This window comes from Phalacrocorax aristotelis, chromosome 7 (assembly GCF_949628215.1).
Source record: "Phalacrocorax aristotelis chromosome 7, bGulAri2.1, whole genome shotgun sequence".
Classification (NCBI taxonomy): Eukaryota; Metazoa; Chordata; class Aves; order Suliformes; family Phalacrocoracidae; genus Phalacrocorax; species Phalacrocorax aristotelis.
In genome coordinates, this window is record NC_134282.1 from 12,704,114 (window position 1) to 12,718,578 (window position 14,465).

General features: G+C 38.4%; 1 protein-coding gene across 2 annotated transcripts in view; it reads right to left on the minus strand.

Annotated features, from left to right (window-relative positions):
* Positions 1-1,421: 1,421 nt before the first annotated feature.
* Positions 1,422-14,465, minus strand: part of SLC9A9 (solute carrier family 9 member A9) — a 222,766-nt gene continuing 209,722 nt past the window's right edge. For both annotated transcript variants that reach the window (XM_075098872.1, XM_075098873.1), the window contains exons 15-16: positions 5,864-5,969; positions 1,422-5,348 (exon numbers count right to left, since the gene is read on the minus strand). In XM_075098872.1, coding sequence (XP_074954973.1) covers positions 5,127-5,348; positions 5,864-5,969 — 328 coding nt within the window. In that variant the 3' untranslated portion in view covers positions 1,422-5,126. The remainder of the gene's footprint in view (positions 5,349-5,863; positions 5,970-14,465) is intronic.

Below are 14,465 nucleotides of genomic sequence, written 5' to 3' on the forward strand. Positions count from 1 at the left end.
TGTGGAATGCTTGACTTTATACAGCGCAGTACTAGTGCCAGTGATACAGATCCAGCAGAGTTCTTTAGGAGTGTTCTTCAGGCTAATTCTTAGTTTCTCACACTACTAGCAAATACTTAATTTGGGTTTTAGTCTGCAGTTGCTAGGAATATCTTTCTGCTCTTTTCAGTTTGAATATCTTTTTGGTACTGATGCTTCCACCTTCTTGCTCCCCCTTTCTTTCCTTCCTTCCTTCATTTATTTCTTTATTAACTTTCTTTTCTCTCTTTTATTTCCACTTCCAGTCAGGCATGTATTCTAAAGTATTGGGTTATATTTACAAAGTCATGTACCTCTGGAATAAGAAATCTCATTATGCTTATAGAATATTATCCTATTTTAACTCACTTGTGTATAACTTCTCCTAGGCCTACATAATGCCTAATATCATGGTGCAAGGTTATTTCTTTCAGTGTTTAGATTGTTAAGCATAGTGTGCTCTCTACTTTCAAATACTTACTGAATAAAGTACCAGTATTTTATCTATGTCCATCTGTCAGCAGACAGCTATGTGGTAAGGAATGATGTAGAACAGTAGCTAGAAAAGACTTCTGGGTATTCTCTCCTGCTTCTGGCACCAGAATTTCAAGCCCTGCCAGGTTCTCAGAAGGATGGTGTTAATTTGACTTGCTCAGTTTTAGGATCCTCTGAGGCCTGAAATGATATTTGTTCTTCTGTACCTCAGATCTGATTTTTGTAGGGGAATAATGTTGACCAGTGACACTGAATTAGGTGGGGAAAATGTTGCCTTTGCTCTGACACTGGTGAAACAAGGTTTGTTTGTGAGCAGAATCATTCCTGTTACACATATTGTGCAGCAGAGCACTTGTTTTCCCTCGCACACCAGAGGAGGCAGCTGCCCAGAGCCAGGGTGGGCTGGTGTGGGAGGAAGCCTATGTGGTGGTTAACAGTGGGAAATCTCGAAGGGTGTAACTTGAAACATGAATACTGTGGGTTTTTTCCTGTGGAATTCCACGTAAGTATGAGACAGTCTTGGCTGGTGGCTTTTCTAGAAGTGTGGCTGCAGTGGGCCCATGCTGGTGGTGCCAAGGGGCTGCTAGGAACAGAGACAAAGTTGGAGATTTGACACACCTTGGGTTAACTGTAGGAAAGTCCCTGTGCTTTTCATATGAGAAAGACAAATCTGGACCATTGATGGGCACTAGGGAGTGAACAGACACTATGTTTTGCTTTTTGAAGAATTTGTCTGTGCTTAACACATAGCAGGATGTCTGGTAGGTTGTTTTAAATCTGAAAATGTGACTTGCAACACCAGGCTGTCGAAGGGGATATTTGCTTGGCTGATGTCCATCATTGCACTAGGTGGTTCTATACCTTTAATCAATTGAAAGGGACAAATAAAGAAAAAGACAAGTACCATGTTGGCAGGCAAAGATTTCTTTTATGTTATTCAGATGATTATGATGTAAAAAAAACCCCAAATTAACAAAAACCCCCAAACCCAACACCAAAACAACAAACAAACCACTATTCAAAGAAAAACATGTTCAGGTGTTTTGTCTAACTCATGAACTGTAACATCTACCATAAAAACTAATCATTGAGCTAAAGGAAGGAGGAGATTTAATGATCTGAAAATTGACTGGTATTGGGACCAAGGCTGTGGGTTAAACTAACATTTGGTTAGGAAATTTGGAGCAACTGGAGAGTTTTTGAGTTCTGAAAGACTGTTTATAAAATAAAAATGTTGACAAGTCTTTTACGGTTCGCTGAGCAGAACTCATGTCTGTTGGGATTATGTTGCCAGAGATGAGTTTGCTTGTGTTAAGTTATTTAAAATTCTCAGAACTGGTTTGCTTAAAGATGTTGAAAAGGGCTATTTTCTGTTTCGCTAGAAGTAGGGGGAAAAAAATCTTTGTCTTTAGAAGTAGTTTCCAATCTCTAAAGTGGATATTCAGGATATTTTCTGTGTTCTCTGAAGTCCATAATTAATATTTGTATCCTGAGAATTCTCAATCTCTGTGAAAACAAAGATTTTTGAAAGCATGTGTGTAATGCTCATGTGCATCTGAAATACTTGTGTGTATTGCTGCATTTATGTTGTACCCAAATGTACACAGCAGTCAGTATGTTACAGGCTCAGCATTACTTGATGGCTGACAGCAAAATATAGACAAGCTTTCAAAAGGAAAGACAAGACCTATTGTACAGACTGTCCTTGGCCGAGCAAGGCACATAAGTTGCTAGGTGGAAATGGTGTGAACTGCTTTCATGGCTTCAGTGAAATTAGTTCAGTGGTTTGTTACACACAGTGTTAATCAGTTTGCTGAAGACAGCCCTAACGTGGTTACTATGGAAAAGTTTGAGCTTTTAACACAGCAACATAAATGTTTTGCTTCCAATGGCCCCTGCTTTTGGTGAGGTTATCAAATATTGCACTTATCTGTGAAAGTTATCATAGTGACCTGATATTTTTAGTACAGTGTCTTTTTGGACAGGCTCTGCTGTATAGCCAGGATTCATTTTGCTGCTTCCAACCTTAGTCAAATGCTCTCTGCAGTTGAGTATGAAACTTGTAGCTATTTCTGAAACCTGAAAGGTTTAGCAATATTGCAGATTTCCATCTTTCCTAATATTTTGGCCTTCGTATTGAGTATGCGGTCACTATACTTTGACAATATATTTTACATTTCATTTTCCAAGAAGTGTTTTATTAGATTAACTCCAATAGGAAGGATGGCTTCACATTTATCATGAGCGACTTGCACATTCAGTCAAACACTCTGTGATATTGAGTAGTTTAAATCTCCAGCATATGAACTGTAAATTAACATTGAAGGCCTCTCCTAACATCCATTATTCTGTTTAAACAGTTGTGCAGAATTATTAGTTGCCAGTAATTTCTCCTTGAATACAAATATATCATCTGTTCTAATGTTGTTTTAACTCTCTTCATCTGTATGTCATAAAAAGAATATCTTAAAATTAGGAGATGACAGGGCTGAATAATGTAATGGATAATTGAGACTTATTGCCATTTAGTAGAAGTTTCAGGTTTGCTTGCAGCTCAAATTACTAATTTTCCTAAAAGGCAATGATATTTAGGTTGCTGAGCATGGTCCCAGAGGATAAATACCCATCCTGCTGGGACCACTGGTTCAGCCTCTTGACAGTCTTAGCATAAAAATCCGACATGTGAAGTATGTGCACTTCTGTTGCAAAAGATTACTTTCTTTACTCAGTAAAGTAGCCCTTTAAGGCATCCAGGCATAACAGTGTGGAGAGTATTCACTACAGACTTTTTTTGATAAACTGAGAATTTCAGACCCCAGAGCTCTCCATTTATCACATGGCACAAGTGTGAGAAATTTGGACATAGGCACAATAAATAAATCAGTAAAAACCCTGTAGACTATGCTGCAGGATGCATTTCAGAGTAGAATATGAGAGCAGAACTGTTGGTGAAGAGCTTGTCATTTCCAGTTCATGTAGCAGCTGTGAAAAACAGTTTTGCATCTCCATAATACTGCAGCAGTTTATTGATTTGCACTATAATCTAAGGACTGGGATCCATGCTTCCCAAGGAGCTTAGGAAGCCTGGTGGCGTGCACTCAATACTTCTGAAGACTGAAATTGGAGACTCTGGCTGCTGAAGTTACCACCCACCCATGATGATACCTTCTCACTGTGTTGCCATGTTCACCTCACTGCAGTGTGTCTCTACCTGCTTATCCTGCCTCTGGTTACCTTTGCTATCTCCCACTGCATGCTGTAGGGTGCACAATACTAGGCCATAAAACCATACCCCTCCTCATTCACTCTCTATCCCTTCTTGCAATGTGCTGTGCATCTTTTCCCACCTCATGCTGCTAAACAAGGCAAAGAAAGGAGCTGGAAATTAATTAGTTCTTCTCCAGTTTATCATGCCTGAAAAATATTTGTTTTAAACCACACGAGCGTTAAGATACTTTGAAGTTCCTTGGTTAGTGTTTAGGGGAAAATAAAATGCCAGTTTAAGCTTCTGATCTTTTGTAACAGCATATAGAATTCCATGCACACAATTATACTTTCATACCTGAACTCTTCTCTTTTTTTATGTCTAACTACCACTGTCCTTTTCACTAGTGTGGTATTGAGTGCCCAGCATAGAGATGAACAAATTTACCCTTGGAGCAGCCAGTCTTAAGATATAGCTGTTTTTCAGAAATATTTGATTAGAAACAACTAACTTTCCTTCAACAATAAAAATGAAACATTTGACTTCTTAAATCATAAATTTGACTTCTTAAAGCATACATTTAGAATGATCTTTCAAAACAACAAAACTTTCCCTAGCATGTAAGTTTTGTGTGCTGTGAAGCTGTAATGACAAATGTCTTGAGGAATAACTACTGTTTAAATAGTGGTTGTGCCCATTCAGTGCATCATTAAAAGGAGGGGTGTCTGTTGCTGATTTTATAGACTCCGATGTCTCCTACTATGAATGTTCAGTTTGTGGCGGCCTGGCGCAACCCTATATGGACTAGGCTATAAGCTGCATTTAGAAAGCAAATGCTGGGCTGCTTCTCAGGAGAAGTCTATATTGTGAGCTTGATCTATCAAGACTGAGGTGCCTCAATGCATTTAAAAAATATTTTTAGATCACATACTCATTAGACAAAGAATCTTTTGATTCTTTATAAATATAATAGCTACTGGAGTAACAGCTATCTTTGGATCTGTTCAGGACCAGCTGTAAAAAAAAAAAGTGCTGTCGTCATGTAAGCATGAATATGTTAGTAAGTTCTTTGTCTCCATTCCAGCTGACTAAAGACTATAAGCAACACTCAAAGGCCTGTGTACATATGATGGGCATGGTAACAGTAAAGGCTGAGACAACACATGACTGTAATGGATTTACAGTAGGTTGGTGTTGCCCTAGATCTTATTAAAATATACTACAGTCAGAAAACATGCATATTATTGTGGTATATGGATGATGGTAGACTCCTTCCTGGAGGAAGCAGGCATTTAGTTTGTAAAATTGCCTTTTTTTTGCTTAGTACGTTTTCTAGCCTCTTGTTCACATAATAGTATCTTTTATTTCTTTGTTTTAGTCTTATTTCTTGTGATTAACATTACACTATTCATGCCGATGAACTCATCTGGGATTGACCTGCAACGTGTTCCAGCTGGAGTTTGTACCCTCCTAATCCTAGGTCTCCTTCATGAATATCTTCCTTGCCTGTAGCCTGGGTGGAGCCTGTTCTGTCCTGCGCTGGTACTGGTATGTGAGCAGGTGATTCATAGTTTTCAGTCAATTCATCATTATTTATGATATAATCTGCGTCACCGTCCTTCAGTTGATCCTGTATTCAAACAAAGGAAAAATCAGTGGAAGGAAGATTCTTGAGGAGAATTTTTGTTAAAGTTTCAGTGAAGAATGAGTCTGAAATTCCACTTTCAGCACTTTTATATCATTATTTGTTTTTTTCAGGTGTTAATTTACCATCTTGATGTTGATTAAAGCAAATAGTTGTTTATCATGTTTTGCTCTTGAGCATTGTTCAGAAATATAACCTATCCTTCAGATCTTTAAGCACTGAAATGATCCTAAAGATCACTGATGGGTAGCCAATACTTGCAGCACCTGGCTGAACTATTTAGAACATGCCACTCATATTTGAAGCTCACACTATGAGTGACCATTCTTGAAAATGTAGCACTGTATGTTCTAAGACCTCTCCACAACCCTGAAGAAATTGTATAAATTTTAGCCTTAATAGTAAAAGCTTTGGTAAAGGGACTTAAAACCAAAGTGTTTCATTGAGTATGGCAGGCTTGGATTATACCTTAAATACAGTTAACCAAGCGAAGTACTTACACCATATGCACTGGGGCTGGTCAGAAGCCTGGCAAGAGGATTACACCATCCAGGTAATGTCATTGTGAGAGGTGGACCGGCGTGGGTTAAGATAGGTTTCAAGTATCTGTGAAGTTTGTTAAAGAATACTTCCTGTACAGCTATTGATACTAATGTGCTTCTCTATTAGACAAAGACCTCTCATTTTAAAGCATAAGGGAATTGTCTAACTGAATGCAAACATAGAAAATATGATCTCTTTACCTGCTCATTACTGCATACATTCACCTGTCATCAGTCTTGTCTAATGTTTTTCAGTAATGACAAAAAAAAACCCCAAAACAAAAGCCCCCAAAACACCTGATGCTCAAAATCTGTCTTGAAGGGTACCGGAATGGCTGAAGGGGATGTGTTGTGGGATACACAAATACAGTAGGAGCTGGAGGAGAGGAAATGTGTACTAGATTATCTTGTTTATTATTCTCATCTACTGTTTTAAGTGTGATCTTTTATACAGTTTTAACAGGAAACTACTTAAGATGTGGCTCTATCTGCCACTTTATGTAAGAACAGTAGTGACCATTTTTCTTAAACACGTATACTCAGTCTTTTGTAAAATCAGTGCATTTCTTCAATGGGCAAAGTATATTTCATTGAATACTAAGTTTCTTTATCACTGGGAGTATACACAAGTTGTTCTCGAATACTTTATTTCTGGCATTCAGTGCACTTGTTTTACATTTCATACATTGATGCTCCTTTATATAAAATCATGTAAATAAGTTAGGAACAGGCTTTATGCTGTTGCCTCACACCTGTCTTTCCAATCTTTTTATCCAAAAGTGCTTTATTGAGATAAAAGAAAAACCTGCTCATCTTGAGCAATTATATCATCCTTGTATCTGTCAATAACACCTCTCCCATGAGTCCCTCAAGTTGACTTATCTTCTCTGCTACTTTTACTCGTGAAGTAATTTTCGATGTTCTTTGGCAAGCAGGTCTGTCAGCTATTTTTGCTGCTAGGGAAAATTTGCTTTATTGATTGTTGTCCTGCTTTCTCCCCCTGGCTCCTGTCTCTCTTGCTTGTGCTCTCTCCCTCACTTTTTCTCTCTGCCTCCTTAAAGAAGAAAGCAACAAAAGTAAAACAGCAGTGATTCAAGCTCTGCAGTGATGTTGTAGAAATACTGAGTAAGTAACAACAGGTCTTAAACCTAACCCTTCCATTGCTGACTTTTTTTTTTCATTGTTGGTTGTTTATGGTATCGCTGTTTTACACACCAAGTTCAAATCCTGTGTCCTGAAGAAACTGTTATGTAAAACCAACCTGATTACTTCAGTTACAGATTGAAAGGCTAAATAACTTGCTCTGCTGTCCTGTATATTAAAGCCATGGAAGTTGTTCTATAGTATCTGGGTTTTGTGTGAGTGCGTTTGTATCTTTTAAAAATTAAATTACGTCTGTCAGAAGGTTGTGTGATTCCTTCATCCAAGGTAATATACTGAGTTAGTGTGAAAAATGGAGCCTATTTCAAAAAAGACTGTAAAATGAACCATGATCAATGTGGGTATCTCATGAGAACAAATTATGTAGGGAAAGTTTCTGTAAGAGTAAAATCAAGCAATCCTTTTCTGATCCACTCCCAAGCTTATTTGAAACCTTGAAGTACCAAGCAGTTAAGGGCTATTATTAAAAAGCAGTGTGTAGAAGCTATCAGGCTTGTTTTTTGTTTTCAGCCCTTCAGAAAAACCTAATTAAAAGGACAAAAAATGGAAGTAGGAGATGAATTCTAGGTTTTTAATCTTTGGAAATATTGGCTTTGTTAGTACAAACAGCTTGAATTGTTTGAACTGAGTTGTCAGACCTAGCATGAAAAACACAGGCTGGTAACAGAAGTTCCATTTGATTATACTGACTTCTGTCTACTCTGGTTTTTCTATTCTCTTCCAAAATAAGTAACTGAAGATGAATATTACTTTACATTTCCTCCTTAACCTGATGATTTTTGAGCTAGATCTTACTTCTAAGCAGCTTTAGAAGTAGCCTTTATAATGAGCTTTTATACCTCTCAACAAAAATGAGTCCCGTCTTCCTCCTGTGCTTGCATGAACCCGAGCACCATGTCAGATAGGAATGGGGGCTTAGTGCAGGCTGAAACAGGCAATCTACTTGGCTGCCAGAGTAGTCTGCAGTCTTTTGAGCCACCACCACTTTTAGCATAACCTTGTCTGCTGCGTTTAACTGTCCGCTATGTGTATACACTGATGTTTTTAAGTTGAGTGATGGCTTCATTTTGGGCTGCAACAGGTCATCTAAGTCTCCTTCCTTTTGCACTTCCTCTAATGTTTTCATTGTGTATTGTCCATGCTTCTGCTTTGAAGCCTCTTGAGATGCAGTTTTAAGTGAAGACAATTTTCTTGTGCTTGTTGTGATGCTTCTGACTCAGTAATAAATTATCTATCCCTTTGTTCCTTATTTAACTAGTTGTTATTCAGCCCACTAAAGGAACTTAAATTGCACCGGCCTATTTTTCACTGTTTTAATATCCTATGCCATAAATGTTTCCTCTTTATTGTTGACACAGTTGCTCTATAGCATTACTGACATAATCGTGTCATTCAGTGCAGCATGAAAGAGGAATTCTAATCCCTGTGCAGTGTTGGCATTTCAAAAGTATGTCGGATATGGGTCTATAGCATTTTAAGGCTGGCAAAAAGTCTTATCGCACCCCAGCTTCTCTGGTTGCATCTCCCAGCCCCTCCAGGGAGAAATAAATAGTGTAATAGAAAAAGGTAGATTTTGCACTAAGGCAGCTTTAAAAACTGTAAGAAACTAAGTAAGTAAGAAACTGTAAGAAACTAAACCTCTTAGCGTAACTCAGGAGTTACTGCTGAACCAAATTCATGCCTGCCTAATTCAGGAGATAGGGAAAAGATACCAGGAAAACATAGTATCAATCAACCCTCTTCTAGATTTGCCCTTCAGCCCTCTGTGGGTAGAACAGCCCACTGCACGTCTCATTCTACACCATACAATATACTGTGCTGAAGAACATTATTAATAATTGTAAAGGTGATAACTTCTAAGTTGGAAAACTGAGTTCAGGATACCCGTATATGCACATGTATAGAATTTTAATCTGTATACAATGCTGGCACATTAGCATGCCTTATTTCATAATCAAATACTATTTTTCTGTTGATTCCCCACGTCTCCAGGCTTCCACTCTCAGTTCACATGCACAGAAATATTTACCCTGGGTCCCCTCATTGCTATTTGAACACCCTTTGCCCAGGCAGTTCTAGCCTTCCCTCACCAGTAGCCAGGCACAGTTCCTCTCCCTTCACATCTCACTGACACCAGACAACAGCTAAATCCGTTCACCCCCCTTCTTGGTTCAGCTTCTCTCTCTGAGTTTGACTTCTATGATGTCCTTTTCTGTACTGCCCAGCAATAAGCAAAGAAAGCAACGCAAGTGTTTGAACAATGTAGCCTGAAGTTGAACTACAGGTAGGTTGTTTATTGGGGCTGGTGAAGCTGAGCAATACAAATAGGGGTTGTGGGAGGCTACAGCGTGCCTAATAGCAACAGGACCTTCAGAATTTAGCTCTTGATATTGGAGTTGGCTGTTTGGTCATTTGGGTTGTTTGTGGTGTGTGGTGGTTTTTTTTTTTTTTTTTGTTTTAAATTGTATGCGATCTAGTTTAGGCTGGAGCTTCAAGGAAATTTTAAAAGGCATCTCCAGGTGGAACATGAGGTCTTTGCTCCAAGTACAGCTCATTAAAAATAGTCTAATGAGGATTTATCAAGAAACAAAACCATGGAATTACATGACCTTTACTTCCCGCCCCCCCAGAAAAACCCAAAACAAAACATCTATTGTGGAAATTTTTCTCCTATATAGCTACTGTTTCACAAAAAATACAAGTAACCTGAACCAGAGTTTTCAAGTGAGAAGTCTTAGATAATCTTGATGAGAAACACTACTGCCAGTAGCCATATTGCAGAACTTTTAGAATTTCCGATTATGTAGAAAACTCTAAGATTTCAAAATAGTTTTTGTCATGTCAGGATGAAATATGAGAATCTAAAAATTTCTGTTCTTTCAGCCAAAAGTATCAAAGGACCACACTTTGTTAAATTGTCACGTTCTATGTCCTACCCAAATTTTGAGAGTGTTGGTAAAAATCGCTATTTACCATTTGGATAAAATGGCATTAATATGTTCAAATAGGGAAAAATATTCTGGCAGAAGTGTTGTGGCTCTTTTGAGTCAGACTTAAAGGAGGTTCACTTTTCTTTTGTTGGAGGAACAGAGTCCTAGTTCAACTGTGGCTCTGCTGAAAAGCATTATAGTAAGAGAAATAACTTGTAGTTGGGGAGAGAAAAAAACTAACTGCAAACCAATCACAAAAACCCCCAAACCAAACACCTCCCACCCCAACTGCCAAAGCAGATGTGGCTGCAGTTATAAATACACGTGGCAGCTCTGTTTCAGCTCTGTAAAGCCCTGCATTTGGCCCAGAGGGCATTTTGCCTTTTGCCTCATTTCATAATGGGGGCTCTGTAACTCAAGGTAATCCCATCCTCCCCAAAGACAAATGTGCTCATGCTATAATATTTACTACTAAAAAGCCCCAAAGTACCGGAATTCTTGGGATACTAATCAAAATTGCATATCGTGATTTTTTCCAGAGACCATTTTCCTATATCAAACTCTGCTTTAAATACAAATTTGTTAAAAGTATGTTATTTAATATTTTATTGCTAGGTGCTATGTTACTGCTGTAGGCATGTCTTTAGAGGTCAATGTCACCACTCCCAGAATCCATCCATTGTGCAATGTTTTTAAGATTTTTGAGCTTTGCAGCCTTTTATTTTAAAGCATCCCTTTTGTGAATATTTTTATTTAGGTCTGAGTTCGTAAATTATGTAATGAGTTTAATTATTACTCTTTGCATGTCTGAAGAAACATACGTAAGAAAGGTTTCAAAGAAAAGATGTCTCTTCTTTGTTCAATATTTTCCTGTAGCAAGGACAAATGATGTTTTGTTCCTTGGGAGAGTTGAGAGTTGGTTGGTGTTTTGTGTGTGTATGTGTTTTGAGAATGATTTTGATATGAGCTATGTGACTAGCCTAAAGAGCAAACACTTCCATTTTGGTAGTGTTTGAGTGGGAGCACGCAAACCATGAAACTTAGCCAGATAATCAGAGTTCTGCATGTGGCTGACCTCTGCTAACAGCTGACTGAGATTATCCGGCTACTTTATACAACAGCTTGTGTGCATGACTGAGCTGGGGAGGCACAGAGACATCTCCAGGTCTTAAGTGTGTGCACGGCAGATTAAAATCACCTAAAGAAGGAGAGATTTTTTAGAGGGATCTTTCCTCCTGACTCTTGCAAGAGAGGATGATGTTTTCTCACGTACCACAGAATTTTCTTCAGAGAATGGGACCTTATCAGTGTAGACCAGTTCAAAAGTGCAGGGCATGGTTATATTAGATTTATTTGTTAGAATAACAGGTATGTATTTGAAAATACCGTGAGATCTACACTCTATCAGACTTAACATGTGAAGAAAACCTAATCCGCACTGTGGAGAAAGCTGAGAAGGAATCATTAAATTGGGTATAAATGATATTTTAATTTATAGCTGTTGCTAGTGAATTCTGCTCTAGTTCTTTGTGATGCTTTCTTCCCCTTTTATGGAGCGGTTAAAAAACAAAAATTCCCACTACTGTTGTAACCTAAAATACTAAAGAGGTAAGGATAAACGGAATCATACTGTAGTCCTGCAAACCTGCAAAGCCAAATCTTCAGGTGTGTGTGTCTGTCTCTCTTTTTTTTTTTTTTTTTTTTTTTTTTTTTAGATTAAGTCTCTATGTCTGTCTTTGTCTTTCTCATGTCTGAGAGCAGGGAAGGTGGATGAAAATTGGTGGTAATAAAAACTAGTTCCATGCATCCTTACAGGAAAGTCTGTCTGACTGTTGGATCCTAGAGACTGATGTAGTGTCAGACCCAAATAATTAACTCTGGCTTTTATGCAGAATATAACTAAAAATTTGCTGCTTTCAACTTTGCAACTGGAAGCATTGCAGAGATGTGGGCAAAATGGAGGGAGTTAATAGACTTGATCTTAGTCAGGTTCTTTTGTACATAAGTAGCTGCAGACCGAGAAATAGCTTGTTCTCTAGTATGCACCTAGTAAGATGTCTGGGATATTTGCAGACCACGGGCTTCTGGTTGTGAGCTCATTGCAGCAGAGAAGAAAATGGAGACATCTTACTCAAGTTATTTGATGCCTATTAAAACCCAAACATAACACCTCCATGCAAAGAAAAATCTGAGGCATAAATGGAGGCTTGCTTATGTAATTGATGAGTGGGTAATGCAGCTACTCTTGAAAATAGAAGGATAGGGAATGCAAAAGGACAGAAGAATACTCATATAAGATTCAAAAGGAATATATGAACAGGCACTAATGTCAGACAAATTAACATTAGAAAGAGCTTTGGAAGATGCAGACTATGTGAGGCAGCTAAAGAGGAGAAAAAAACCTCCCTGACATCAGTTGTATAGTAACAAGGAAATGACCCTCCTTCTAACAAAAACCCCCAAGCAAAATACAACCAACTAAAAAAAATGCACCAACAGAGCTGCATAGGAGTCACTACACACACAATGAAGAGAAGGCTTGCACTAGTGATATCAGTGTTGATGACATGCATGTGACTTTTCAGAAAAATGTGTGTGAGTCAAAGTTGACATCATTGGAAGGATTAAACTCCCCCTATGTTCTGATGTCTTACAGTACGATATCTGAAAGAAATCTAATCTACCAGTCTTTTTCATCAATAAAGAGAAATGGCCAAATCCCAAGGCAGTTAGTATCATCCTCCAGTGCTGGAGTTAATTGGAATGAATTGAAACTAGGATGAGTTTCCTTCCCTTTATTGACTGTAAAAGAGCCTGAACAACTAGATTAGACTTAGAAGGCTAATAATTAAGTATCTAAAGTTTGGTGAAACAGATCTCAGTTCAAGACATAAGGAAATAGAACCCCTGAGGCAAAATATAAGAAACCAAACGAAACATTCTCCATGCCAAGAAAACTAGAAGTGTATGAAAGGCATCCGTTTTCATAATCAAGGAATACTGTATTAAATGGATTTAGAAGAAAAAATATTTTTAAAAAATTGTGTAATAAATATGGCATCAAAGCCAGCAGCAGAAAAATCCCTTTAAAATCATTAAGCTTATGAAAACCTGAATGACCATGGAACTCATAGAAAGAAATTTCACCTCAGAGAAAACATAAAAAGGTTTCCTGGCATGTTTGAAGGCATAGAAACTTTCTCAGGACATTGCAAAACTGGTCTACCTGTGGCTTGGCAATAGCGTTTCTTTTCCTGCTGAAAAGGAACTTCTGCATGTGGTACATCTCCAGCATGGTTGCAAAACTGGAGATACCATTGGCATGAGTAAGCTGAAATACTGCATTGGAAAGGATGAGCACTGGTGTGACCTGGCTGTGCATAGACCCTTAAGGCCCTAAAAAGACTTTGATGCCAGCTGCCTCAGATGAGATCACTTTCAAGTTCTTCACATGAAGTGCATTCATTGTATAAAATGCTTCAGCCCTGGGACTGGCAGAGGGAATGAATGTAGAAAAGCAAGTGAGTTAACAGGAATTTCTGCACTCTGTGTGGAAGATGATGTTTCATGGGAATGTCCTTGGCATCAGCACCTGCCCAAGAAGTATTCCAGAAAACAGATGTGTGAAGAATGAGGACTGGCAGTGGTTATATGCCTGGCTAATGACAATCTAATACCTGTGGCACCAAAAATCTAATTTGCAAGATGCAGGGAGAGTAAACCTTTAAAGATTAAATGCAGTGAAGTACAAGTACAAATTGGTTTTGATCAAATGAATTACTTCAGTTGTACCATAGAGGAAGAGAGAAAAGGTCTGATCCAAGCAAAGTGAAAGCTGTGAAGCTTTTAAAAACCTCTCACCAATAAACTGTATCAGGTGCAAGGAACTCGCACCTACTAAGGCAGGTACTGAGGACAGCAATGGTTGTAGTGCCTCTACCCTGGGAGAAGAGGACTTGGGGACCAGGAGGGTGGTGGAAGGAGTGGGTAGCAAGAGAGTAATGTGAACAAAACTTTCCAAGTAAGATGGGCATCGTTCTGCTCTAAAATACTACAGTGAAAGCAAGGCAATAAAATGGCTGCTAGAACTTTGTAAGCAACAGCTGGAGTAATATTCTTGCTGTGGCCCTCTGGTAACATGGATTGAGAGCTAAAGCCAGTGCACCAAAATTGTACTCAAATAGGAAAGAAGTATTTGGCATTTTTTAGGAGGTAAAATCAGATATTTCATCATTACATAGGTATAGGTGCACAATAACAGTCAAAATAGTTCACAGATCTGTGGAGATTTTCTGACAAATCTCCAGCTTCTGCATTGCCAAGATTCAGAGGATGCTCTCACAGTTATAAAGGTACAAGTTGAAAGGGAAATGCGATCCCCTATGAGAGAATCCTGTAAAGAACTTACTTTCTCGCACAGTTTTGTTGAAGAATGAACTGTGAACATGGAGGAAGACTTGAAGGAACAA